The following is a 24,957-nucleotide window of genomic DNA, read 5'->3' as shown; positions in this document are numbered from 1 at the left end:
TCCACACTACGCCGGCGTTTCAGATCACGAAAAACGGAGGAGTTTGAAAACGCTCCCGAGGACGGATAAGTTTGAAAACGCTGGGGTTGCGTATTCGTGTGGACAGTCAAAAACGGATACGTTTGGAAACGATGACGACACACCCGCGTTCACTACTTGATTGGTTCTTAGCAGTCACGACGTCTCCTTCCCTGATTCGTCACATCCCTATCACGTGACCGTGTCCCGGAAATCATAAACAACAACATTGATTACCGATCGACTACCAGGTTAATTCAACATGGACAACTGATTACAGGCGATGCTGACCTTGTTGTCTTTACTAGCAGCTGTTCAGTTAAAGTCTGCATTATTGCGGAGGAAGCAGCTGTTAATGGAGCGATCAGTGAGCGGCTGAGCACCGGCGTCATCAGCCCTACAGAGCGGCCGTCTGAAGTCACAGTTAGCGGCTTTGAGGAGGACAATGGACACAAAACGGAGGACTTTCCTTTTCTTATTAATGCTTATTTTGTTCTGCACAACTATTGTGAAGATGAAATGTAAAGGAACAAAACATTGATTGCTCTCCAGTTTACACCACCACACACCCGCATGCCCAGTGTACGTAAATAGTCACGTGATATTCGTTTTCAGGCGTTTTAGTCTGGGCGGAGATCGTTTAAAAAAACAAAAAACAAAAACATAATAGTGTGGATGTAGCCTTAGTCGTGCTGAGCTATTGCTGGCTGCATCCTCACTCAGTGGCACATACACAAGTGCATGCACATAAACACACACTGAGTGGCAGGCAGGCATGAGCATAGTTCCACTATCACGCATAGAAAGACGTCAGCAGGTGTAAAAATAGATTTTATAAATGGGGGAAAAAGTGTTATATGTTTACAAGGGGTGATGTCATGCTTTGGTTTAGATCCATAGCTGACGAATGGGAGTACCAGCCGGCTCAGCTTTGGCTCGGCTAGCTGCTGTTTGTTTTTTTGTGCTTTTAAAGAAGCAGAGTTCAAGGAGTTGCAGTTTGTGTGTGTGTGTGTCTCTGTCTATGTGTGTGTTGTTTTCAGCGGTGGAGGCATGCACACGGTGACGCTGCTCTTGTTACCAAGCAACACAGGAACGTGGGTGGAAGGATTTCCTGTCCTTAGGAAGCTTTGTTTATAAGTGGGGGGGAGAGTGAGCGTGTATGTATATGCACGTGTGTGTGTGTGTGTGTATATTTCAGTGTGCATTTCAGCTGTATGCTTGAGTGCTTGTGTGTTTTTAATGCACTCTTTGCCTCAAGTAAAAGTGCTAGAGAAAAGTCACTTAAGACACACACACACACACACACACTGTGTGCACTGTACACACAGAGGAAAGGCAAAAAGGGCCCTTTCTCTTGTGTTGAGTGTGATTTGCGTTGCATAACTCCTCTGTTTGCAGCGCTCTGTCTCCTCCTCTCCTGCCCCAACACTCTCACCATGTCACCGCCGCCACGCTCATGCCAGGCCGCCTCCCGCTAATGATGTCATCAGCATGCCTCATTTTATGTCTCCTCTCACACATGAGATTGCAATTATGTGTTCTTTGCCCTGCATGTGATCACAAAAGAAAAACACACACGCAGCATGGCCGTCCTGCAGGCGTTGGACCCCGTGATTACGTAATTGACATTGAGTGAATGGGGTGACGTCAGCTTGGCTCGCTCTGACTCTCTAACTGTCTTTCTGGCTAGCTACAGTGATGTCATAAGTGGATGCAGCCATACACTCTGTGTGTGTGTGTGTGTGTGTGTGTGTGTGTGTGTGTGTGTGTGTGTGTGTGTGTGTGTGTGTGTGTGTGTAATCGTGTGTGGAGACAGAAATGACCTCAGGAACCATCTGATTTATATAATGTGTTTACTCCTCTTTTCCGCTCTTCCTTCCCCTTAAAGTGAGAAGACTTTACAGCTAATAGATATTTTATTGTGCTGTGTGTGTTGTTCTTAGCAACATGAGCTGTTTAAAGATGCGCTGGAGCACACACACACACACACACACACACATCCTGTTGCGCCCCCCTGAGAGTGGCCTCTATTAGAAATGAATATCCCAGTGTCTCGCAACTGGTAACTCCATCGCCTCGTTGCCCTCCGTCTGTGACTGCCTGACCTTTGTTGATTCATTCCGAGACTCGCCAACAATCACAGGCAGGCAGTGAATGAAAGGAGAAAGAGATGATGCTTGGTCGTCTCCACAGACTCTGTGTACGTGCCAGTTCTTATTTTAGCAAAAAGAAAACACGGCGTCATGGAGAAAGAGGAGTGATTCGGTGGTCGGCCTTCTTCAGCTCTTGACAAAAATATCTGTTTTTAGCTACAGGGTTTTAAGCAGAGGAAGATCTCTATTTGTGTCTTGGGTTGAAGAGGCCGCCTGTTGTGTTCTCTCTGCATTGTGGTTGAAGCTCTGAACATCAGCCATCTAACGTTGGATGGGAGAACTGGGAGCTTTTAAAAGACCCGAATACACACTCGCACACAAAGACACACAAACACACTTTGTCTTTCTGCCGTCCCTCTAACCTCAGGCCCCAAACCGAAGGGAAATCACACCACAGTGACTTAACAGTTCATGAGCTGAGCAGCAACACACATACAAATGGTTTGAACACACACACACACACACACACACACACACACACACACACACACACACACACACACACACACACACACACACACACACACAAACAAACAGAAAATATGCAGATTTTACCAATAAACTGATTAGCATTAGCTAATCTAAGACCAAACCACAAACAGTCCACTGTGCATTCCACTAACCGGACAACAGCTCAACACTGAGCAGGATGATTTTATACCACTGCACCAACACAAAGACAAAACCCACACGTACACTTAAGACCATAACAACACAAATATATCATACATTCAGTCCAAATAATGTCCGAACTTCACTTTAACATGTAATTATATACATGTGCACGCGCACACATGCACACACACACACACACGCACACGCTCGCCCCCCAGCAGTCTTAGGGCCTTAGTCAGCGTCTGTGTGTCCATGCGTGGGCCTGTTCCCTGGCAGTGTGAGGGGAAAAAATACCTTCCCATATGATGTAAACACCAAAGTCCCTGTGTGTGTGTGTGTGTGTTGTGTGTGTGTGTGTGTGTGTGTGTGTGTGTGTGTGTGTGTGTGTGACTGGCATTCTCTGAGATAGGATTCGCTCTCTGTGACAGTGTACCAAATTATTCCACAACACTGTGCAGTTTCTTTTTAAAGATAAGTTTCTCTGCCATCTCCGCCTTGTTCCACTGCACACAGTGGAAAGAGACGGTGAAGATGGAGGAGACAGAGGAGCTGACGTGTGACATCACTAACTGAAGCGAGGAAGTAAGGTAAAAAACTACAGGCCACTGCTTTTAACTCAGTTAAAAAAAAGTCTTATATTGATTTTATGATGGTTTTAGAGCATGCAGCACTTTGTTTAGAGAAATGCCAAACCAGTGCACTTCATTATTTTTTTCTCTTTTATAGAAAATATAATTATTGATCTTTGGAGGCTTCTCAGTTTTTCTCTTTAATACATGACTCACATCTTAAATGTGTAATGTATGATTGTGTGTCTGCACGTATAAGAAAATGTCAAACTGACTGTACGTACATTGTCACAGATAATAAAAGATATATATTTAAAGCTATAGGCCAGGGAATATAGTAAGATCAGTTCATTACAGCGACGCAGTAAGATCTTAGCATATTGACGGCTGTATTAGTTACCTTATTAAAGGGAACTCCAGCAACTAAGAACTGCACTGAGGCTTGCTAATGACAAAGACAGAGGAGAGATGACAGATGTGTTACCATTAGGGCTGCAACAACGAATCGATAAAAATCGATTATTGAAAGAGTTTGCAACGAATTTCATTATCGTTTTGTTGTGTCGCGCGATTATTACGCCACTCAATAAGTCGCGGAGATGTTTGCCTCTCGGCGCCCCCTCGATGCTCTTAACGGAGTGTCCCGCAGGGTCCGAAGCGTTTACTTTGAAAAAATTAGAGTGTTCAAAGCAGACCCGGTCGCCTGAATACCGCAGCTAGGAATAATGGAATAGGACTCCGGTTCTATTTTGTGGGTTTTTCTCTGAACTGGGGCCATGATTAAGAGGGACGGCCGGGGAAACCTCACCCGGCCCGGACACGGAAAGGATTGACAGATTGATGCTCTTTCTGGATTCTGTGGGTGGTGGTGCATGGCCGTTCTTAGTTGGTGGAGCGATTTGTCTGGTTAATTCCGATAACGAACGAGACTCCGGCATGCTAACTAGTTACGCGGCCCCGTGCGGTCGGCGTCCAGCTTCTCGAGTGGCGTTCAGCCACACGAGATTGAGCAACAACAGGTCTGTGATGCCCTTAGATGTCCGGGGCTGCACGTGCGCCACACTGAGTGGATCAGCGTGTGTCTACCCTTCACCGAGAGGCGTGGGTAACCCGCTGAACCCCACTCCTGATATTAGTCCATTTATTTTTTTAATTATTACTTTAACAGCTCAGGGATATTTGAGCAACCTGTTTGTGCACTTTCTGAAGATTTTTGCACTGTCAGTTCTGTTTTTGAATAAAGGGTTAGAAATTAATGCTTTTTTTTTTTTCTTTTTTTTATCCGATTCATCGATTAATCGAAAAAATAATTGACAGATTAATCGATTACTAAAATAATCGTTAGTTGCAGTCCTAGTTACCATGGGAGCATACCATAGCAAATCGGTTTAATCTGTATCAGAACAGTTTATCACTGGTGACCAAATCATTTTTACATTAACACACTTTCATTTATACTCTCATTTACTTGCAGTGTAGAGCCTGGCTTGCAGCACTAGCTAGCTGAAGTGGACAAAACTCGCTAAAGTTCTATAAAGAAAGAATTTGATTTTGATCAGCTTTACATTCAAATATTCCTGGATCGGCCTTGATACCAATCTTTAGGATCGGCTCGAAACATCCCCAGTTTTCACAGTTGTACTTCCCATGATGAATAAACTAATACACCGGATTCATAAAATTGATCAAGCAGACAGCACCTTCGCCAGCTACTGCAAGTTCTGCATTTCTATGTCCATTTTTCAATTGATGCATCACATATCCAGATCCAACACTTTGATTTAACTTGGCAAATTATACAAATCCGCAGTATTTGTGTCAGGGAGAAAATCATTTGCACGCTGAATTTACTGTTTAGCATGGATTCAAGCTGACAGCTTGTTACAACACCGCAGGGGGCTACGTTGTTTGAGGCAGTGTTGTAGTCAAGACCACCTAAACCGAGACCAAGTCATGACCAAGACAAGATTGTATCGAGACCAGGCGGCAACCTCCAGATCTGAAAAATGATGCCATGAGTCCCTTAAAGCTGCATTCTCTCTAATGTCCACCAGGGGGCGACTCCTCTGGTTGTACAGAAGTCTATGAGAAAATGACTCTACTTCTCTCTTGATTTATTACCTCAGTAAACATTGTAAACATGAGTTTATGGTCTCAATCTCTAGTTTCAAGTCTTCTTCAATACAACATGATGTTCATTTAGTAAATGATGGTCCATTTAGAGTCAAACAGACCATAAAGCAGGGGATGCTTTAGGGCGGGGCTACCTTGGGATTGACAGGTCTCTGCAACGGAGTTGTCTGGTCGGGAAGTTGTCCTTGTTTTCGTTAAACAACTTTAACCCTTTCACAGTGTGTTTTCACTTAATGAAAATTAATTATATCAGTGTTCAGTTGTACTCATTCCTTATGTCTCTTCTGTTTGCAAAAAAAACCAAGATTGCGATGGCCAAAATGCCAAAACTTAAGGCTTCAAACCGGCAGTGCACAAACCAATGAGTGACGTCATGGTCACTACGTGCACTTCTTGTATTCTCAAGACCGGGGTAGACCAGGAGTACTACAACACCGGTTTAAGGTAAATCTGATCCAGGAAGTCGAGTTGGAGTAACAGATTAATGCATGTAAAGGTTTATCAGACACCAAAACACCAATACTCACAGACGGGACTTTACAACTCTGGAATTTATAATGGCAACTATTGTTTGATCTTTCATTGTGTCGATCGCATGGTAAACTGTAGAAATACTCAGAAATAGTACCTGATTGGCCATTGCAGTGCATTGCCTGTTGATGTTGCGTTGCATCAAAAGTTGAGCGTGGTCAAACGCTTTGCTGGAGCCCCCTGCGTTGGGGCCCCCTGCGTTGGGGCCCCCTGCGCCGACGGACTGGCTCTACTCAAAGCTCACTGTTTGTGTTTTGAAACAGCACTGTGCATAAAGGGGTGGAGGTAGAGAGGACAGGAGCCATGTTCCTGTGATAACCTATAAAGAATTCAGTACACAGATGGGCTGAGCTGACTACAGTCCTGATGAAACACACTTTTGTAAGTAATATTCAATGTCACTTTCCTGTTACTGTACTGTACTGCATTCTGATCTGGTCGGTGGGGCACCTCACACTGGAAAGGATATGTGCCGTGTGTTTGTTGCTAGGCAACTTTGTCACAATACCCCTGTGACCTTCCGACCCTGCCAAGTGTGGTGTTACTGTCCCCGTCTCACACTTGTGTGTGCGTGTTATCTGAGATGATGGTGCGACTGCCGCATAGCAACTGAGAACAGCTGTGATTTCACTGTGTGGACAAGTGTGTGTGTGTGTGTGTGTGTGTGTGTGTGTGTGTGTGTGTGTGTGTGTGTGTGTGTGTGTGTGTGTGCGTGCGCACTGTTCATCTATACACACACCCACAATAACATAATATGCCACACTGTCACTTCCACAGCGTGATAGCGCCATAGACTCAATCAGCCAAAATGCAAACCCCCCCCCCCCTTATATACACACACACACACACACACACACACACACACACACTCATTGTCAAATCACAGCCAAAAATAGAGAGCAGAGGCAGCGACGGAGCAATCATTTCCCTGAAGATCCATTCATGTAAAATACTGTTATTCAAAGCTCCCTCCCCCTTATCCAATAGTCTTATTCATCTCTCTCTTGACTGCAAAACCAAACACGCCTTGTCTTCTGCTTCCCGGCAGGAGCCTGTGTGCCCGCGCACACGCCAGCGCTCGTGTGTATGTTTTCTCCGCTCTTCTCCATGAGAAGAATGTCCTTGGCCTGTCCGATCTGCGTGCTCCCACCGAGCCCTCCATCAAACACCTGGGGCGGGTTCTCCCGCGCCGCTCCAGCCAATCAGCGGCCCTGGCAGTTAATGACATCAGTTAGCGGAGGATCTTTAGGACCAGCCCCTCGAGGTGATTCGTCGGAGAGAGAGTGCTCTTATTGTTATGATGATTAAGTGTTATATGAAGGGCTATCAGAGGAGAGCCCCTTAATGAAAGTGGAGCACAGAGAGCAGCGGCGGCAGAGCCGTGGAGAGCTACAGGGGAGACAGGCAGATATGGAGCTAGCAGCAGAGTGAGGGGAAAACAAGGAGTGTTTAAGGTGGGAGAAGACTGAGATGGCGGGAGAAAGAGGGAGCGCAGGGCTGAATATTCAGCAGCTGTGTGTCCAGACTTGCTGACTCTGGGTGTTCATGCTCTGAATGTACCATGAGAGGTAGACAGTGTGCGCAGGAAACTGCTGTAAAAGAGCAAAAGGGGAAGAAGGAGAGAAAGAGAGAACAAGTGCATGTATGCACAGATACATACAAATGTGCGTGGTTTTGTTGGCTGTTTGTATGTGCGTATCTGTGCAAGAATGCAAGCGTGTGTGCCTGTGCAAGCGTGAACACTGGAGTTTCCCTTGCCATTTGGTAAAGGAGTGGAACGCCCTGCCTCAGAGGAAAATTCCATCCTCAGCTGTCGTAAATCATCCGACTGGGATGTCCAACGCGTTCTGTTATTTGGTGAATAAGCGGTTGTCATTTGCCTTTTTGTTTTATCCACTTTCCCTCAGCTTCTCACGTCATCTTCAGTTAGGGTTTTACTACATTTCCCAGAATGCCTCTTGACACCCCAGCTCCCCACTCTTTCCCCAGCCTAAGAATGTGCTTTAACTTGTTGATTTGTAGCTGCTGGTGTCTTAAGAGAGAGTTATAGAAGGGTATCTTTTCCAGTCTAGAGAAAAGTGAGTTGTCCCCTTTCAACACACCCAGTCTTGTGGTTGCATTGCATTATGGTCTACTATAAACGTTGTCACCGGCGAAATATGTAAGAATGCCTCGTCCATGACTGATTGCTTCCAGTATGAATGCATTTGTTGCAGACTAGAGCCTCCAGAGAGGTGCTCCTGCTCTTTGATCTTCAGAAAAGTCGAGCCCAAAACCCACACTAAACAGCACGATGAGACCAGACCTCCTTCAGGTCGAAGTGTTTAAAGGTGGATTTTTCATTTGAGTAGCTTCTCGCACACCAAAGCTATTTCGTTAGGATGGGTTCCACTGGAGAGCTGAAGTGTCTGATTCGGTTTCACCGTCTCCTCCGCCCTTACAAGCTGTTGGACTGAAACATAATCATTTTCTACCATCCTCAACCGTGACTGCTACTCGTACATTACTGATATACATTTTCATTTAACATGTTACTGTACATGTTTTCATGTGTATCAAGTGAGCAGAAGTGAAGAGCAGTTTTAAAGTTTGAGATGAGGCTAAAACAGGAATTCTCTGCAGTGAGGCATCAAAATGCTATCAGCCAGTAGATTAGTGTGCTTCAGAACATGACTATGAGACACAGCTGAACAGACACTTATTGATAGGGTTAACCTATCAATGATTTTGCTTGTGCTGTACACATCATCACATACTGTAGATGCAGTTCTAACAATACACATATTGTTGTGTGCTTGGATACCTCTATTATGAAAGTCAGGCCATAAAAATGCTTTTAGTGGCTGTCAAAGCTCCACCAGACTTCCTGTCTTTCCAGCAGAGAAAAAGAGCGCCTGGCGGTAGCTTCTCATGGCTGGTTAGCTCTGACCAGGTCCATGGCAGTCTGTGCCACACTGAGCGCTGGTCAGTCAGTGTCCTCGTGTCTCCTGATGTCTCTCTCCTCCCACAAGTCGTTGCTCACCCTCACTCCTCTGTTGCATTCTATAGGTATTCAGGGATGGTTCTGGATGAATTTGAGAGTGTAGTTAGCCTCCTGAGCTGCACTGGCTGCAGAATCAGTAAATGAACTTGGATGGTAAATGGACTGTACTTGTATATAGGGCTGCAACTAACGGTTATTTTAATAATCGATTAATCTGTCGATTATTTGTTCGATTAATCGATGAATCGGATAAAAAAAACAAAAAAGCATTGATTTCCAACCCTTTAATCAGAAACAGAGCCTCAGTGCACATTCACAGAGCAACACATCTTCACAAAGTGCACAAACAGGTTGAACATCCCTGAGCTGTTAAAGTCATTATTTAAAACAATAAATGGACTAATATCAGGACTGGGGTTCAGCGGGTTTACCCACGCCTCTCAGTGAAGGGTAGACACGCGCTGATCCATCAGTGAACGGCTTTCAGGCCGATAAGCCACGCCCCCTCTCCGGCGCGATGCACGCGAATGAACACAAATAGTCCCCGAAATACCGGCCGCGTTCATCGCGTTCATCGCGTTTGGTGTTCACACACCTGTTCACACACCTGTGTGAACACCAAATGCGGTGAAGAGGTCCCCGGCGATCGCGACCAAACGCGGCGCGAATGACTCGAAAATAATACAAATCGCGTAAATCAACTTCCGGTGTTGTCATGGCAACGTTTATACGCCGGTCAGCGTCAGCTACAGAACCGGAGTCCTGTTCCGTTATTCACTCACACATCTCCGACACTTATTGAGTGGCGTAATAATCGGCGACACAACGAATCGATAATGAAATTCGTTGCCAACTCTTTTAATAATCGATTTTTATCGATTTTATCGATTCGTTGTTGCAGCCCTACTTGTATATCTTTCTTTCTAGTCTTCCGACCACTCAAAGCGCTTAAACAATACATGTCATCATTCACCCATTCACACCAATTCATACATTGATGACGGGAGCTACCATGAAAGGTACCACCTGCCCATGAGGACCAACTAACACTGAGCCACAGTATCTGGCAAGACGCTGCATTTGCAACGTCATCAGCCTTGTTCTACTGTTCACCTCATGTAATAATGACTTCTCCATTGGTGGCGCGTCCATCCAAAGCAAGCATCTGATGGGAGCGAGCACTCGTCTCAACCACTGCACAGCTTTTCTGGTAAATTCTTGTGCGTGAATGTCCCAAGTTGTGATTTAATGCTGATAATGAGACTGAGAACGGACTTCATGAATGTTGTGACGAATAATCAAACCTCATGACGTCCTGTTCAATTCATGGATCTACCGCTCCTGGATGGTATTTGCTCATCTCAGTGAGTGGGCATGTTGGCTGTGTGCAGGGTTAATGTTAGAGTGGGTGTGTCTTTGAGTTAGTCTGCAGCCAACAGATGGACCCTTCTCAGTTTATCCAACAAACACTACTATCACTGGCATTCATTTGGCACCAGGCAGATGGAAACTTCAGAATTTGCTCCGGAGTCGCCGTCAGGGAGGAAGCCGTATGATGAGCTGCAAGTATGCAATGTAGTAATGTGGAGAAAGCTACGAGGATGTGCAATTGTTGCGTTTGAGCTCAAGCAAAGCTAGGTCATGTTATGCTATCATAAAAGGCTGAAGAAGTGGCGGCAGACAAAGCTTCAGCTGCCCTCCCCTTTCCTCCAGAAATCTCCAGCTAACAAGGAAGCTTCACCACATATTCTGGGCTGGCAGAGTGGACGCTAGCCCCCCTCTTCTTCTCCCACACATCACCCCTGGCTGACGGAATGTAGCGGAAAACGAGGGACTCGAGATAGAAGATCACAGGCCTTAATACCAACCACATTGTGTGTTGTTCTCCTGTTTCCCATCTCCTGTGTTCTCCGCATCGGGAGTCAAACAGCCTTTGATGAATATCTACAAAGAGATTTGAGACTTATAAAGAGCGGCAATTTAGCCAGGTATGTTATCTTAAGCCTGGTAATTTGGGAATTCAATTCACTCATAGGGGGAGGCAGGGGAGCCCGTGGTGTTTATCAGGCGGACTCGGTGTGTGCATTGAAATGGAGAGTTTCAGGGCGATCTAATCAATGACTGGCCACCTCTTAAGACTGGGCTTATCATCTCTTATCCTGCTCCGCTTTCTTCCTGCTGCATGCATGTATGTGAGTGTGCTGTATCCATGGATCAGAGTTACACATCTAATCACGCCACCATCATCCCTCATCCCTAATTCTGTTGGCAGGGCCTGTCAAACAGCATACGCTGAAAGACAGGGTGACTTTGAAATGCTGCTAATGACCCTAGGATATAACTACCCTCTCTCTCTTCTACTCCCCCTCACTCTTTCTTTCTTGTCCACTCCTGTCATTTGCACTCTCGGTTATCCTCTTTCTTGTTCACTGCAACTCTCTGGATCTGCTGATAAGAAAATGCAAGGGAGGTGGTGTGAGGGGAAATGAGGAGTCATACCTTTTTTTAATATTGTAAGATAATTCAAACTGGACAGGCTGGCAGGTGAAGTCGTTAAGGGTTAACGTGAAGACGAGCTTCTGTCCAAATGTTACTTAACCTTTATTTAAACTGGGCAGCCTCACAGAAATAAAATCTCCTCCATCAAGGGAGGCCGGCCAGAGACACAGCATAAAAGTCTCAGAGAGAAAAACACACAAAAGCAAAATACAATCAAAGCGACGTAGCCGGGAGACTACTTTATAAGCAATCCAATAGGCAACACTTCAGCGTCAAACCAGCAGGCTCATTGCCAAACCTATTTAAATCTTGTCTAAACAAAGCAAAGACAGCTCCTTATTGAGTCTGCCACAAGAACCTTCATTAACCGTGTAAACTCGCAGAGAGAGCTTCCAGCTTTAAATCATTTTGCAGCCCGTTTCCATGAGGAGGGAGCAGAGTACATAAAGGCACTTTTGCCTAATTCAGCTGTGACCTCAGGGACAGATAGCAAAAACAAATCCTGGGACCGCAAACAGTGATTTACCAACTGCTTTTTCTCTTTTTAGAGATGTAAGGAAACAGTGAATTAGTTGACCCAGAGTGGCCATATATATTTAAAGTGAAGAAGGGAATAAGTGGAACAGTGGAGCATAGAAGGTGACACTGATGAGAGACAGAGGTAGAGTCAGTAATGCAGCTCAAGAAGGAGTGAGGCCTGTGAATATAAAACAACTTCCTCAAGTGCTAGCACGGCAATAGAAGTAAACACTCTGTCTCAGCAACAGTCAAAAAAACATCACGGTGTGGAGAAAACCGGATTTCGGCCAAACCTTTTATGCTTTTGAGCCCACTTACTCCTTTGCACAAGCTTGTCCTACTTTCCAGGCAGCCATTTTCCATTCAGCTTCGACAGCAACAAAGCCAAGTAGCAAACATTTGAAAGTTGCTTGAGAAAGAGGTTCCATCACAGTGAGTTGTGCTTCGTCCTTCAGCACTAGTTGGGTGGTGCACACATATTCTAGTGGAGTCCCAAACCTTCATGAGGCTGCTAATGTTAGCATGCTAACATGCTCACAATGACAACTTTAATGTTCATTAGGTATAATGTTCACCATGTTCAGTTTAGCACGTTAGCATACAAACATTTGATGATTAATGAGCAAAACTCACATGAGAGTCTATGTTAAGATGTAGAGGAGTAATGTCTGCCTGAGCAGAGATTGTGTTGTTGACATACACACATAGCTCAAAGCTCAAAGCACAAAGTAACTCACAGGTGGAGACCAGTTTTCGGTACTCGACATGTTTTGACACTGCAAGCTGTGGACACATTTTGGTTTAACAAAAGTACTGATGCTTTGGTACCCAGCACTAAACAAAATATGATTTTCTTTAAAGTTTGTATCCTTACATGCGTATCATTTTCAGGATTGTGCAAGTATTCAGATAACAAAAAAAGAAGACTGATATCCTTTTAAAATGTGACCGTTGTAAATCAATTGTGCATGCATTATTTAACTGGATAAAACATGCAGATCAACTCTCAGTCAGGTGCTGAAACATGCCCTGTGAAGAGCAGCATTTCCCTTACTAGTGTGATTCCTCACGTCACTTCTCCCTTTTTTGGGGCCTGTTTGCGAGTTGGTAAACAGTCTGAATTTAGTTTTGTCAGCATTCAAAACACGTTTGAGTCAACATAAGGTATCTTGTGCAGTGTTAAAAACAGCTTGTAGGAGTGGGAGGGAGGAGTGAAGGATGTAAGCAGAGTTGTATCATCAGCAGAAGCGGTGTAAGTATCGTCAGCAAAGGCCGGCCGGATAGAACAAACTGCTGCCTCACCCTCTTCTTCTTCTCTTTGCACTTTTCAAATCCAACTCTCTCCTCTCCACGTATTTGTTCTGTTTCACCTCTCTCTGCCAAAGGTGATCTAATGAACTCTTCAGTCTTGACTTGCTTTCTCAACCAAACATCGGGCAGTTGGATCACAAACTTCTCTCACTGGAGTTTGAGCTCATTTGCTTATTGATTCCAATCTAACGTTTCAGCCAAATTTGCACAAGGCTCAGAGAGCAGAGCGAGTCGGAGCAGCCAGAGAGGGCGGACCTTTGGAACCGGACAGGCTCTTCCACTGGTTGTTGCTATGGTTTTTTGTTGTTGGGACAAACGGTCGGCCAGTGACTGAGAGCCTGAGCTGCTGTTTGTTAAAGATAAGTGGAAAAGCCAGAGGGGTGAGAGACAGAGGGAGACAGAGAGCCCTGCTTCATTTTTGTTTTGTTTTTTGCTTTTTGACTTCAGGACATCCAGCTGAAAAACACTCACCAGCTCACTCTCCCCTCAATGTGGGGATCCCGATAGATCTCTAAACAGTTCACCCAGCCTTTCTCCTTGCGGTCCCCTGACCCGCACCCCTCCCCGCCTGCTATCAAAGCTCTGTTGGCTCAGAACTGGACCGCTTTGATATCGTATAGTGTTTCTGGCAATCTCCCTCTCTCTCTCTTTCTCTCACTCTGTCTGTCTGCCTCTCTCCTTTCCCACAATATTGTAAAAGAGCACAGAGTGCCAACAGGGACCTGCTCACTGTCAAAAGAGAAAAGACAGGGAGGCCTTAGAGGGAGAGAGGGAGAGAGGGAGAGAGGGAGGAGAGAAGAGTGGTAACAGTGAGAGAGTCTTGTAGGTTCTTTTAGGTTCAGATTCCAACATGTGTAAGTAATTAAAGTTCAAAAAGAAAGATAACAGGTGTAGTGTTACTATTGCTTGTCTTACAATGACTTCAAGTACTGTTGGTCCCAAGTCAGAACTACTAATTTGATAAGACAATTTAACCTTAACCAGTATTTGTATAGCAAATGTGCAACATGTAGTATTTAAAACATTTGTTTGAGCCTCGTGGGGGGGGGGCCTGTAACCATCGTGTGAGAGCAGTGCAGAGCAGTGGTCAGGAGTTAACCAGGGGCACGCTCACATGCACTAACATGCACTAAGAGCATGTACAGCCGGCCCGGCTATGTGCACAAAGAACACAGAAGCTCTGATAAGAACACACAGAGGGAGAGAGACTTCATTCTCTGCTCTGTAAATGCTAAATGGACTGTACTCGTATAGCACCTTTCTAGTCTTCCAACCACTCAAAGCGCTTTAACACTGCATGTCATCATTCACCCATTCACACACTGATGACAGGGCTACCATCCATCAGGGCAAGTTAACCATTCAAACTGACTGCTTCTTTGATGATATATAAATGTTCTGAGTCCCATATATTGCACCTTTAAAGACCTCCCCCCATTAACTTCAATTAATGTAGAATGATCAACGAACACTTTTAAAGCTTATTAAAACACTAAAGGTATCTTGCTCGTTTAACACAAATATTAATGTAAACATGACATTCTTTTGGTTCAAAGACGAGTAATATGCAAAAACAAACAAATACTCAAATTGTAATTTTTACATTTCTGTACTACATGCTAATCTAATCACATCTGCAGTATATTATAAAATGTTGAACTATTCTTTGAAATGAAGTAATCAGCTGATGGTTCATGACAGGAGACTAACCGCTCTGTTGGTCTTGTTGAAGTGCACAAACGCAGCCCAAAGTAATGAAGTGGTTTAAGCCAGTTCTGTTTCTAACAGATGATCTTTAGCGCGTACACCTTCCGGCTCGCAGGAGCACGTTAACTAGACACCAGCCGAGAGTTTCATCTGGGCCTTTTGGCTACATTTGTCATTTCAACCGGTAACAGCAATGATCAGCCTGCAGAGCCTGCGACTTGCATGTGTCGTCCATTAATTAATTGTCTTTGCTGAAGGAGATTCAATGATAGATCTGTTAGCCTCTTTGCTTATCAGATCTGGGTATTGTAGCAGTTTGGAATCCAAAACAGAACCCCACATTGTGAGGATCTGGTAGTTTTCTAACAAACCAACACATGGTGATCACCACAACAGGAGAGCGCACTGACTTGACATGAAGTGAGTGACTGAGAAAATAAGGGACTGACCAAATGAGCAACCGAGCTAGTGGGTAACTGAGTGAGCGTGCACCAACGTGTTATTGCATGTGGTGTGTCATGGCCATTACCATGGAAGTCTGGAGCCCTGAGCCGGGGCTTTTTTTAAGCTTGACCTGACACACACACACACACTGCATTCCACCAAGGGACCTCCAGGCTGAACACTCACATAAGTCACCTTCAAGCGTCCACATTCGCAACCTCAGCTTGCTTTAGTGTGTCTGCATGTGTGTGTGTGTGTGTGTGCCCGTCTGAGTCTGATTGTTCTCTGTCCTCAGAGAGCGAGGATGAGCGTGACTTCATGATCGCTGGCTGCTGATGAATCATACCAAACTTACTCGGTGTTTGCCTGATGCTAATGTCTGTTTGCCTTGCCGATTAGCCTAATTTGGAGGACAGAGGCTGCATGTGTGTCTTCTTGAATTATTCACTGGCAATATTTGATTTTCTTGCACCATACATCACACGTGTCCTTTCTTAGCGTTTGCCTCTTAGTTCCTGTGTGTACATCCGCTTCTCTTTACAGCGTAAGCAGTGGCCTCATTGATGTGTTTTGTGCTATCATTTTTCAATGTGAAAGTTCTGGGACTCGGTTCCCCTAAATATACTGTATAGTATGTGCTTATTATCTGCTTAGTTGGTTTGCCAATAGACAGCGGGGCAGTGTTTATCCTCTAGCAGGACAGGCTCTGTACTCCGACTGAGTGTTTGGGCTACAAAGCAAGGGCCTTGACCCATTTCAACTTAAGCCCCAATGATTGAGTTTCTTGTACTCATTTTACATTATGGCTATGATGGATTTTGTGCTTTTTTATCATCAATTCATTGTCATGTATTTTCTGATTAATCAATGGATTGTTTATAGACTATAATATTCTCCTAAATACTACAACAACAAAAAAAGACAATCTCAATTCCCTTGAGTAAATGGACTTGGACACTGCTGGCAGAGACTCCCATGCAAAGATCTAAACTCGTGCACATTCACACACCAATGGCACAGCCTCCGGGAACAATTTGGGCTTCAGTATCTGTGGAGGAACAACCTTAAAACTAACTTATTCTATATTATACTGTAACTCATTCCCATCCCATCCCCGAAACGCTCTCTTTTCAGCACAGTCCTGCTAATAACGGAGCTAACGGCTACAGTTACCGGAGGTTCCATCGACTTGCATTATGATGCATTCAAGCTCTATTCTGTGAGAATTAGTATTGGGTGAAGTTGAATTAAAACGTTATGATAATCTGTAAAATGTAGTTTTTGGTGATAAACTTGAATAAATCCAGTAGTTTGAAGGAGATGTTTTCACATGAATATAAAATAGATATTAGATGAATTATGAGCTGTTTAACTTCATAACACTAGCTCTAAGCAGCTTATAATATAACATTACAAATAATAATGACAAGATTCTTTTATCAAGGCAAATATTTAAATAAAACAATACAATCATTTTTTTTCCTAATTATTTGAATTGTGTTTTTATGCAAATAGATGACAATAACCGCATAAAAGGATAACGTTTAGAATTGATGAAGGTTTACACTGACTTTGGAGCCTTGCTGTAAATTATAGTTCATAGAAAGTAGCTGAAGATTTTTCATTAACAATGACATGAAATAGAGCAAAGCTGCTGTTTGAATGTCTGCTTGTGGAGCATAAAGCACTCCACTGTTACTCTGGTGAAATGCCGTCCTCTGCATGGACCAAATCAGTCCTCGGAGGAAAAGGCAGAGAAAGCCTATGTGTGCGTGTATGTGTGCGTGGGTGACTGTGTGAGTGGCCCGGCAGCAGGACCGAGGGGTCAGGAGCAGTCCTCTGGGACATCCTGACCCCTGACCTCTGTTCCATAACTCTTTGCTGCTGTGGATGATATAAAAGGAAGACACGGCCAGACCTCATTGGATGTGATTGGTCCTGCTCTGCTTCCTTAAAGCCCCCTGGAATCCTGACATTTGTCGTTAGGGAAAAGCAGGAAATACAGAAGAGGGGAAACAATTTCATGGGCTGAAAATGGAGAACATCACAAGGCTTCCTCCAGCCGGTGTTGACATATATGTAGCAGGAGTTATTATTTCCCGCTCGCTGAGAGAGTTCTCATTTTCTCCTTCTCTCTGTTGGTCTTCCGCTCCCCTTCCATCCATCCAGCCAATGTGTAGGAGGGATAAAGGTCGTCCTTTTGTCATCAAAACTCCAGATTAGTTTTGCCTCGGTGCATCTGACTCTCTGCTTTATCACTGTGGCCAGAGGAGCCACAAGGTTCGGCTCACCCCTCTGCAAAGTAATAACTCCTACCAGCTACTATTGCATTCGTCGCCGCTATCTCCTACACTACTATTACTGCTCCATTCTGGGGTAGGAGGATTATTTTCATGGCACCGGCTTTATTGGGCTCTATAGTGAAGACTGACAGGAAAGCGAGGAGCAGGAGGATGTGACATGCAACACATGTCACGAGCTGCGATCACACTGACAAAGTTGTAATAGAGGCCCAGAGCATAAATGCGCTGCTGACAGCATGTCATAAGCCTATCTTGGTTTTATTTTAATATTTCTGCATTGATGTGGTTTTGGGGGGTACTGTAACTTGCTGACTTGGGGATTTCTCTGAAAGTCAGTTTGGCTAATATTACGGCAGGCTTCAGTGCAAGACAGTGAAATGACAGACATTATTGAAATCTTTCTTGTCACACAAACCGCCCGCACGTCATACAGAAAGAGCTGCCAACAGTTGAATAAAGATCTTCTGAGGATTACGTAAATGTGGCATGTGATTTAGACAAGTATCTGCGAGAGCATGAATGCAGTGTAAGATGATTACACCGTCAATTAGAGCACATGTATTATCATACACCCTCTCCAGTCTCAGAGGGGTTTGATAACCTCCTCCCCTCCATGTAAACACTTGAGGGGGGGGGGCTTCAGAGAGTTGGGACCTGGCCAGAGGTCAGCAGGGTCACATCCAATTGTCGTCTCTAAATCTCAAAAACAAAGTTCCTATCTCAGTGTATTGACATTTGAATGTTGATTGCCAAATAAGTATCTTAGACAGCTTCTAGTCTGAGCTTGGATCATGTTAATTGGTCCACTATTAGCTCTTGAATGTGCAACAGCACTATGTCTTCCCCCTTCATTCTTTTATGCAGACGACAACAGAGCGCATTGATCTGAAACATGCTTTTAATGGCGCACCATCGATATGACTGGAACCAAGCAGCCCACTGAGGACGAGTCAAAGACCTTTAGGTCTGTCAATATCTGTTCAGACATGCAGAGGCAAACCATGTCCTGGCAAATGAACCTCAACATTATTTTTGAGTTAGATTAATGTGCAAATCTTAGGTAGGACATAGGTGCACTACCTCAAAAATGGAACTTTTATCAAATTGCTATAAGGTGATGGTGATGGTTGCCTGCCAGAGTGACTGCAATATGTCCTCTAATGACTCCGAGGAGACAGAAAGGATTCTTCTGGGATGGGTTTTCTATTAATGGTGCGTTGTGAAATCTATATATTTTTTAATTAACAGGAGAGCTCATTCTTGACCTTGGAAATGGTAGTGTCATATACTCAAGGTGCCCTTTCTAGCTTTTTCTACAACTCAGTTGTTAAGTAAAATTGTTTTTAGGAATACTTTGCTTTTCTTGCTCCCATGTGATAAGATAGAAATGAAGCTGGAGCCAAGAGACCTGAAACAGGGGAACAGCTGGTCTGGCTCTGTCAAAAGGTATACCTGCTACCAGCACCTCTAAAGCTCATTCATTGACATCTTATATCGTGTTTGTTTAATCGGTACAATAACCAAAGTGTTAAAATGACATGTTGTGGTTTTAAAGGGGGTTATGTACCAGACCATTTCTTAGCCAGGTGCAGTCACTCCCCGTCTTGTCCTCATTGTGAGGTTGCCAGGCAACCAGTGGAGACTCTGGTGAGCCAACTGGCTGCTGGTGGCTCCACACAGTAACACATGAGTGAGAGGTATGGATCTGCTCATCTAACTAAAGCAGCTAAGTGTATTTCCCAAGATGTTGAATTATTCCTTTACCTTTTAAGCCAACACTGTGTGCTTTGGTTTAAATCATAAGGGATGGATGCATGTCAACAGATGCATCTCCGTCACTTTGCAAACTCCATCTACGGATGAAGATCATGAGATGTGGTTGAAAGCTCTGAAAAAACAGTACTAAATGGACCTCGAGTCAGAGTCAAAGTCAAATAAATAGTGCCTGTAACAAAGTTACTTCTTCAAAATGATTGATTTGTCCGACTAAAGTATGATGAGCGATCCGAAACCGCAAAAACTGAGACGTTGAAACCAGAAAATGTGTGATACTTTTGCTCGATAAACCACATAAACCCTTTTTACAACATCATTCGTCATTTATAATAATGCCACTGAATAAAGGGCTGGGTTCACCTGTGGAGAATGAGGACGTTTGAATGTTCAACACTGTCGCCACGGTAATGTGCCGCCTTTGTTACCTGTCAGAGCCTTATGAAACTTATATTCATGGCGGGCATAATAATAGAAACAATCTGACTTAAGTATACCTCCAATCTCTAAACGGGGAGAGTCATTTACTCTAATTGAGTGGTGTCATTTTAAGTCCATGTTATCGGAGTACAAACAGAGTCACAGAGGGAACAGATCACAGCTGCTTTAACTCACATTGCTATGCACAGGCACTAGGATGGAGACTGTGCTTATAGTCAGATAGTCACAGAGTGTAATTATGTTCGGATGCAAACACATACAAATAGGGGGGGGGGGGGGGGGCACACGCTAAGCCAAATGTGGACATGCCAAACAGAGACGAACACAAATCAAAACAAAGCATGCAAACACAAAGGAGATCCAGAGAATGAAGACGACAGAGACAACAGCACAGTCCCATCTGTCAAACAAATGTGAGGATGCTTCTCACACATGGACACACACACACACACACACACACACACACACACACACACACACACACACACACACACACACAGAGCAGGCATCATTTAGTCTGAACTTGAGCGATATCTGCCTTTGTCCTTTAGCAGTTGGTCCTGAGGGGCCGCTGTAGAAGTTGCATGAAAGTTTGTTTAGAGCTGAGCAAGTGTGTTAAGCTTTATGAGAGCCCACGGGAGAAATGGTGACGCACACACACACACACACACACACACACACACACACACACACACACACACACACACACACACACACACATCTACTCATACACACACCCAGGCACGAGGCTTGGGCGGCAGCTCGCGCTGGCCCCAACCAACAGTGAGGAGTTTGTTGTCATAGCAACAGTAAAATGAGATGACTTTATTGTCAGCCGTAATGTTTCATGGCCCCCTTGCCGCTATGGCAACATAACAAGGAGGAGGAAGAGGAGATGGAGAGGAAGAGAGCATCAGAGCCATCGCTGCATTCCAGCTGACTCCTACCAGGAGCAGTGTCACCGCGGTGCCCTCACTTCCTTCCGAAGACAAACGCGCGCGCAGACACACCGTCAAACAAATGCATAAATACACTCGTGCAGAGAGACGCACGCACACCTTCAAAAGCCTGTCAGAGCCCCTTCCCACCTCGCCCATCCCTTTGATTATGCATGCGCTATTTTCAGCTACGGCGTTATTGTCACCGGGGCAATTTGAATTCATTACGCTCAACGTCAATATTGGTGCAACAACGGCGTACCTCAGACAGGTACAGCTTGTTGAATGAGCGCTCGTGCTGTCACAACGTGTGAGAAGCGAAGAAGAGGAGAAGTGGAGAGGAAGATGAAAGACGCGTCGTGGATGCAGCAGCGGGGTGACTGCAGGCTGGCCAGCTGTACGCATAGCAGCTATACATCACGGGTCTATATTTAGCTCAGTCCTTCCTACAGCCATCAGCAATGTTTAGCGGAGGTATCGCCGGTAGAGAAGAGAAAAGGCGGGGAGAGGTGGAGGGACGACAAACACAGCGGGGGGGGGATTAGAGAGGAGCCGAATTGTTTAGCGCTGTTGCCATGGTGACAACGCGACCGGAGCAGTAGCAAACTGACAGTTCTCACGGCACAGCGGGTTGCCACGGGTGACAGCTGTCAGTCAATCAGCGGAGTGAGGGGACAGATCGGCCGATGATCACCTTGGATTAGAGAGCGATACAACATATCTGGGTTTAATCCCCATATCCCAAAGGCGCTGCTCTCTGGTGTGTGTGTGTGTGCGTGTGTTTTCATATGTGCATGTGGTCATGCCCCCCCCCCACACTTTTTGCCTTTTTAACCCCTGCTTGTCTGAAGGGAAACTTTTTGTCAATATTTGTGTGTGGGTGCTAAATGTCAGAGTGTGTTGTCACTTTGTGTCCAGACTGAAACATCCACAGGGTGAGTGCAGCCGATTCCATTCAGCTGTAGCTGCTGCCTGGGTCCTTCCCACAGCTGTGTGCTGGAGGACAATCAAAGGCCTGGTAGTGAGCCCTCTGATTGTGGTGTCACACTCAGACCCATTCCCCTCCAATTACCACACTTGGATTAGCAGCGTCTAACGAGCACAGCGTCGCTCTGATGTCAGGAGTATTATGGTCTGATTAGAACAGGGAGGGGCTTTTGAACATGCTAAATTGTTTCTTTCTTTTCTTGGCAAATCTCCCGATCGTGGTCATCTCTGGTCACCTGCTGTGGAACTAAGTCCGACCATTGGACGCTTTTGTAAATCCATTTGTTAAATTCTGCACTCATCCATAGCTCCAACACACTTTTCTCCTTTTCTTCTGGCGCGGTGATGTCAAAGCACCTGAGTCATCTCTGTGACCCTACAACCTTTAGACCTTTAACAGTATTCACATGTTATGACAGCAACCCCATGTAAAGTCAATACTTTACTGGTACTCTAGTAATTAAAGGGTAGTTGTACAAAGCACGATTTCCTCAACCAATGAAGCACTACATTTGCCACTCCAGTCAGAAGAGAATAGAAAGCCCCAGAGAAAAATGATGATGTATACTTTTCCCCTCAGATCTAACACAGCCTAATTGGGAATGTGGTCAAAATGTTGTTGCGTGTCTCCGCCCTTTGGCTTTTAACAAGAATTGAGGCTTTATGTGAGAAGCAAACTAAATTTCACAAGCTGACCTGGTTTCTTTTTTCTCTTTCCTCCTTCTCTCCTTCCCTACATTCTCCTTTCCATCCCTCCTTCCCCTCTGGCCTCTCTCTGCTGTCTTCCTCTCCAGGAGTGAGCCCTGGGCTGGATGGGACCCACCATGCCCCCCAGTAAGAAGGCCCAGAGCCCCAGTAGTGGAGCCAGTGCCTCGCAGGGTATGAGTCCGCCGTATCGGCAGGGGGATGCCGCCACAGCAGCTTCCGAGGCGGAGGCGGCCGACCTCTCCCTGTCCCTGTCTGCCTCCTTCTCCAAGGCCGAGGACGAGGAGCTCACCAGCCTCTCCTGGCTCCACGAGAGCACCGACCTCCTCAACAGCTTCAGCCACTCGGGGCTGCGTAGCGTTTCCCCCCTGCAGGACCCCGACGGTCAGCACCCCCGCTCACCCTCGTCCTCGTCTCCCTCCCCGGACGACCCCTTGCTCGGCGATGCACACTCGGCGTACGACTTGGCGGCAGGGGCCAACAGGAAACCGCCGTACTCCTTCAGCTGCCTGATCTTCATGGCCATCGAGGACGCGCCAAATAAGCGGCTGCCGGTGAAGGATATCTACGGCTGGATCCTGGAGCACTTCCCTTACTTTGCTAGCGCACCCACTGGCTGGAAGAACTCAGTGCGCCACAATCTGTCACTCAACAAGTGCTTCAAGAAGGTGGATAAAGACCGGAGTCAGGTAAAGACATCAGCAGTAGTGCACAGCAGTGTTGGATAATGTTTACTTTCCCTCCAGCTAAGGGCTGCTATCTACTTTTACTTTGAGATTACCAAACAAAGTAGTACTGAAATTTATCCAAAAAAATATGATCCGATTCTTCTTCAGTTCATTTATTATTCTTAAACCATATTTTCTGACCTAATCAGGAACATGTCAGATTTTCTTAAGACATAAGATGTCCTGTGACTGTAAATGCGTCCAGGTTGTTCCTTTTTAAAGTAAAGGGATCAATGTGGTTGGCAGGCTACAATGTATCTGCTGGAGTCACTAACTCATTCTGTGATTTAGCCATAAACCATAGAATATCTGCTATCTGCTCATCATACATCATGATTTCTATGCACGCGGCCAAAGATTGTATTGTCCTGAAAAGATTGTATTGGCTGCTCTGTATTGTGTTAACATTTTACAAGATAGTGAGTGGTTCGTTTATGTTTGTTTTTGCCGTGTGGAGTTTGACTGTGGATTAACAATCTAGCGTTAGCTAGATCAGTTTCCATCACCATACATTGTGGCTACAGTAGAACACTGACCAACAGGTAGCGCTAGCAGCTACTTTTATAAGTCAATGGGCCTCATGCAAGGAGCACCTGAAGAACTGATTGGTTCTTAAGTGTCTTGTTGGAATGATTTAGGAGAACTTGCTGCATTCACCAATCTTCTCGTATTTAGACTTTTCTCTTACGAACACAATTCAAGAGAGGTCCAGAATCCTGTGACCTCACTCTGCTGTCCAGACAAAGATGTTCACTAATGTATTGTATTCCTTTGAAGCAATTTTAAGATGGAAACCCTATATAAATGACACTTCATAATTGACATTATCCTGTTTAACTCTGCCATTCAAAATGATAGGCTCATATCGTTCTAAATGTATTCATATCATCATTCATTTACATTGGCTATTGATGCTATCGTAAAACGCCTCACTCTTTACTGATTTGACCTCCTCATGTTGCAGTCATCCTTGCCTTGCTGTGGCGAGACGTTTTTCATAAGGAACCATTTGTTCTTCATTTCAGTGACAGCACAACCCTCAGGTGACACGGCATTAACAGCTCTCTTTATTTGTCCTCATTCCTTGTCTTCAACAGGTGCTTTCATTCTGCAGCTGTTAAATATCACACTTCCTTGATGGATCTCTGAAATCAGGACTTTAATATAGGACAAATGGGGCAGGACGTGTAGCCTTATATGGTATTAGTGGGGCGTTAATAATGCTGATGTACAATTCTCATGAAGGCACAGGTGCATTCATCATGCTTACCCTGGTCATAGGTATCTGAAGCTAGGAGCATTTTCTGAGTCTGACGTGGCTTGTTCGTACCAGCCCACTGTACGAAAAACAATAACAACAAAGTTATGATAAGAGTTCCAAAATATTCTTGCATGAAGTCAAATGTTTTAAGATCCGTTCAGGGCTGAGCAGCAGCTTGTCTAGTGGAAACTAGTGGAAACTTGGGCAGAAACAGTGGGAACTGAAAAGCAGTCCTCGCTGGATAGAAAGCCAAAAGAAAATGTAATTATTCATTAGTTTCAAGTAATTAAGCTATTATCTCACACAGTATATGAGCTATTTCATCTGGTTTTCTACACA

The 24,957-nt window shown here is 44.9% G+C and overlaps 1 protein-coding gene across 3 annotated transcripts in view; it reads left to right on the top strand.

Annotated features, from left to right (window-relative positions):
- The window catches only part of LOC306711305 (forkhead box protein N3-like), a 67,272-nt gene that overhangs the window by 8,024 nt on the left and 34,291 nt on the right, over positions 1 to 24,957 (top strand). The window contains exons 1-3 of one of the 3 annotated variants that reach the window (XM_079180181.1): positions 3,340 to 3,373; positions 6,283 to 6,400; positions 22,719 to 23,318. In XM_079180181.1, the coding sequence (XP_079036307.1) occupies positions 22,737 to 23,318 (582 nt within the window). In that variant the 5' untranslated portion in view covers positions 3,340 to 3,373; positions 6,283 to 6,400; positions 22,719 to 22,736. Of the gene's footprint in view, positions 1 to 3,241; positions 3,374 to 6,282; positions 6,401 to 22,718; positions 23,319 to 24,957 lie in introns of those variants that run through there. The other 2 variants (XM_079180180.1, XM_079180179.1) reach the window with 2 other exon arrangements.

This window comes from Pholis gunnellus, assembly GCF_910591455.1.
Source record: "Pholis gunnellus genome assembly, chromosome: 19".
NCBI lineage: Eukaryota > Metazoa > Chordata > Actinopteri > Perciformes > Pholidae > Pholis > Pholis gunnellus.
This window is presented reverse-complemented; position numbering and strand designations above follow the sequence as displayed.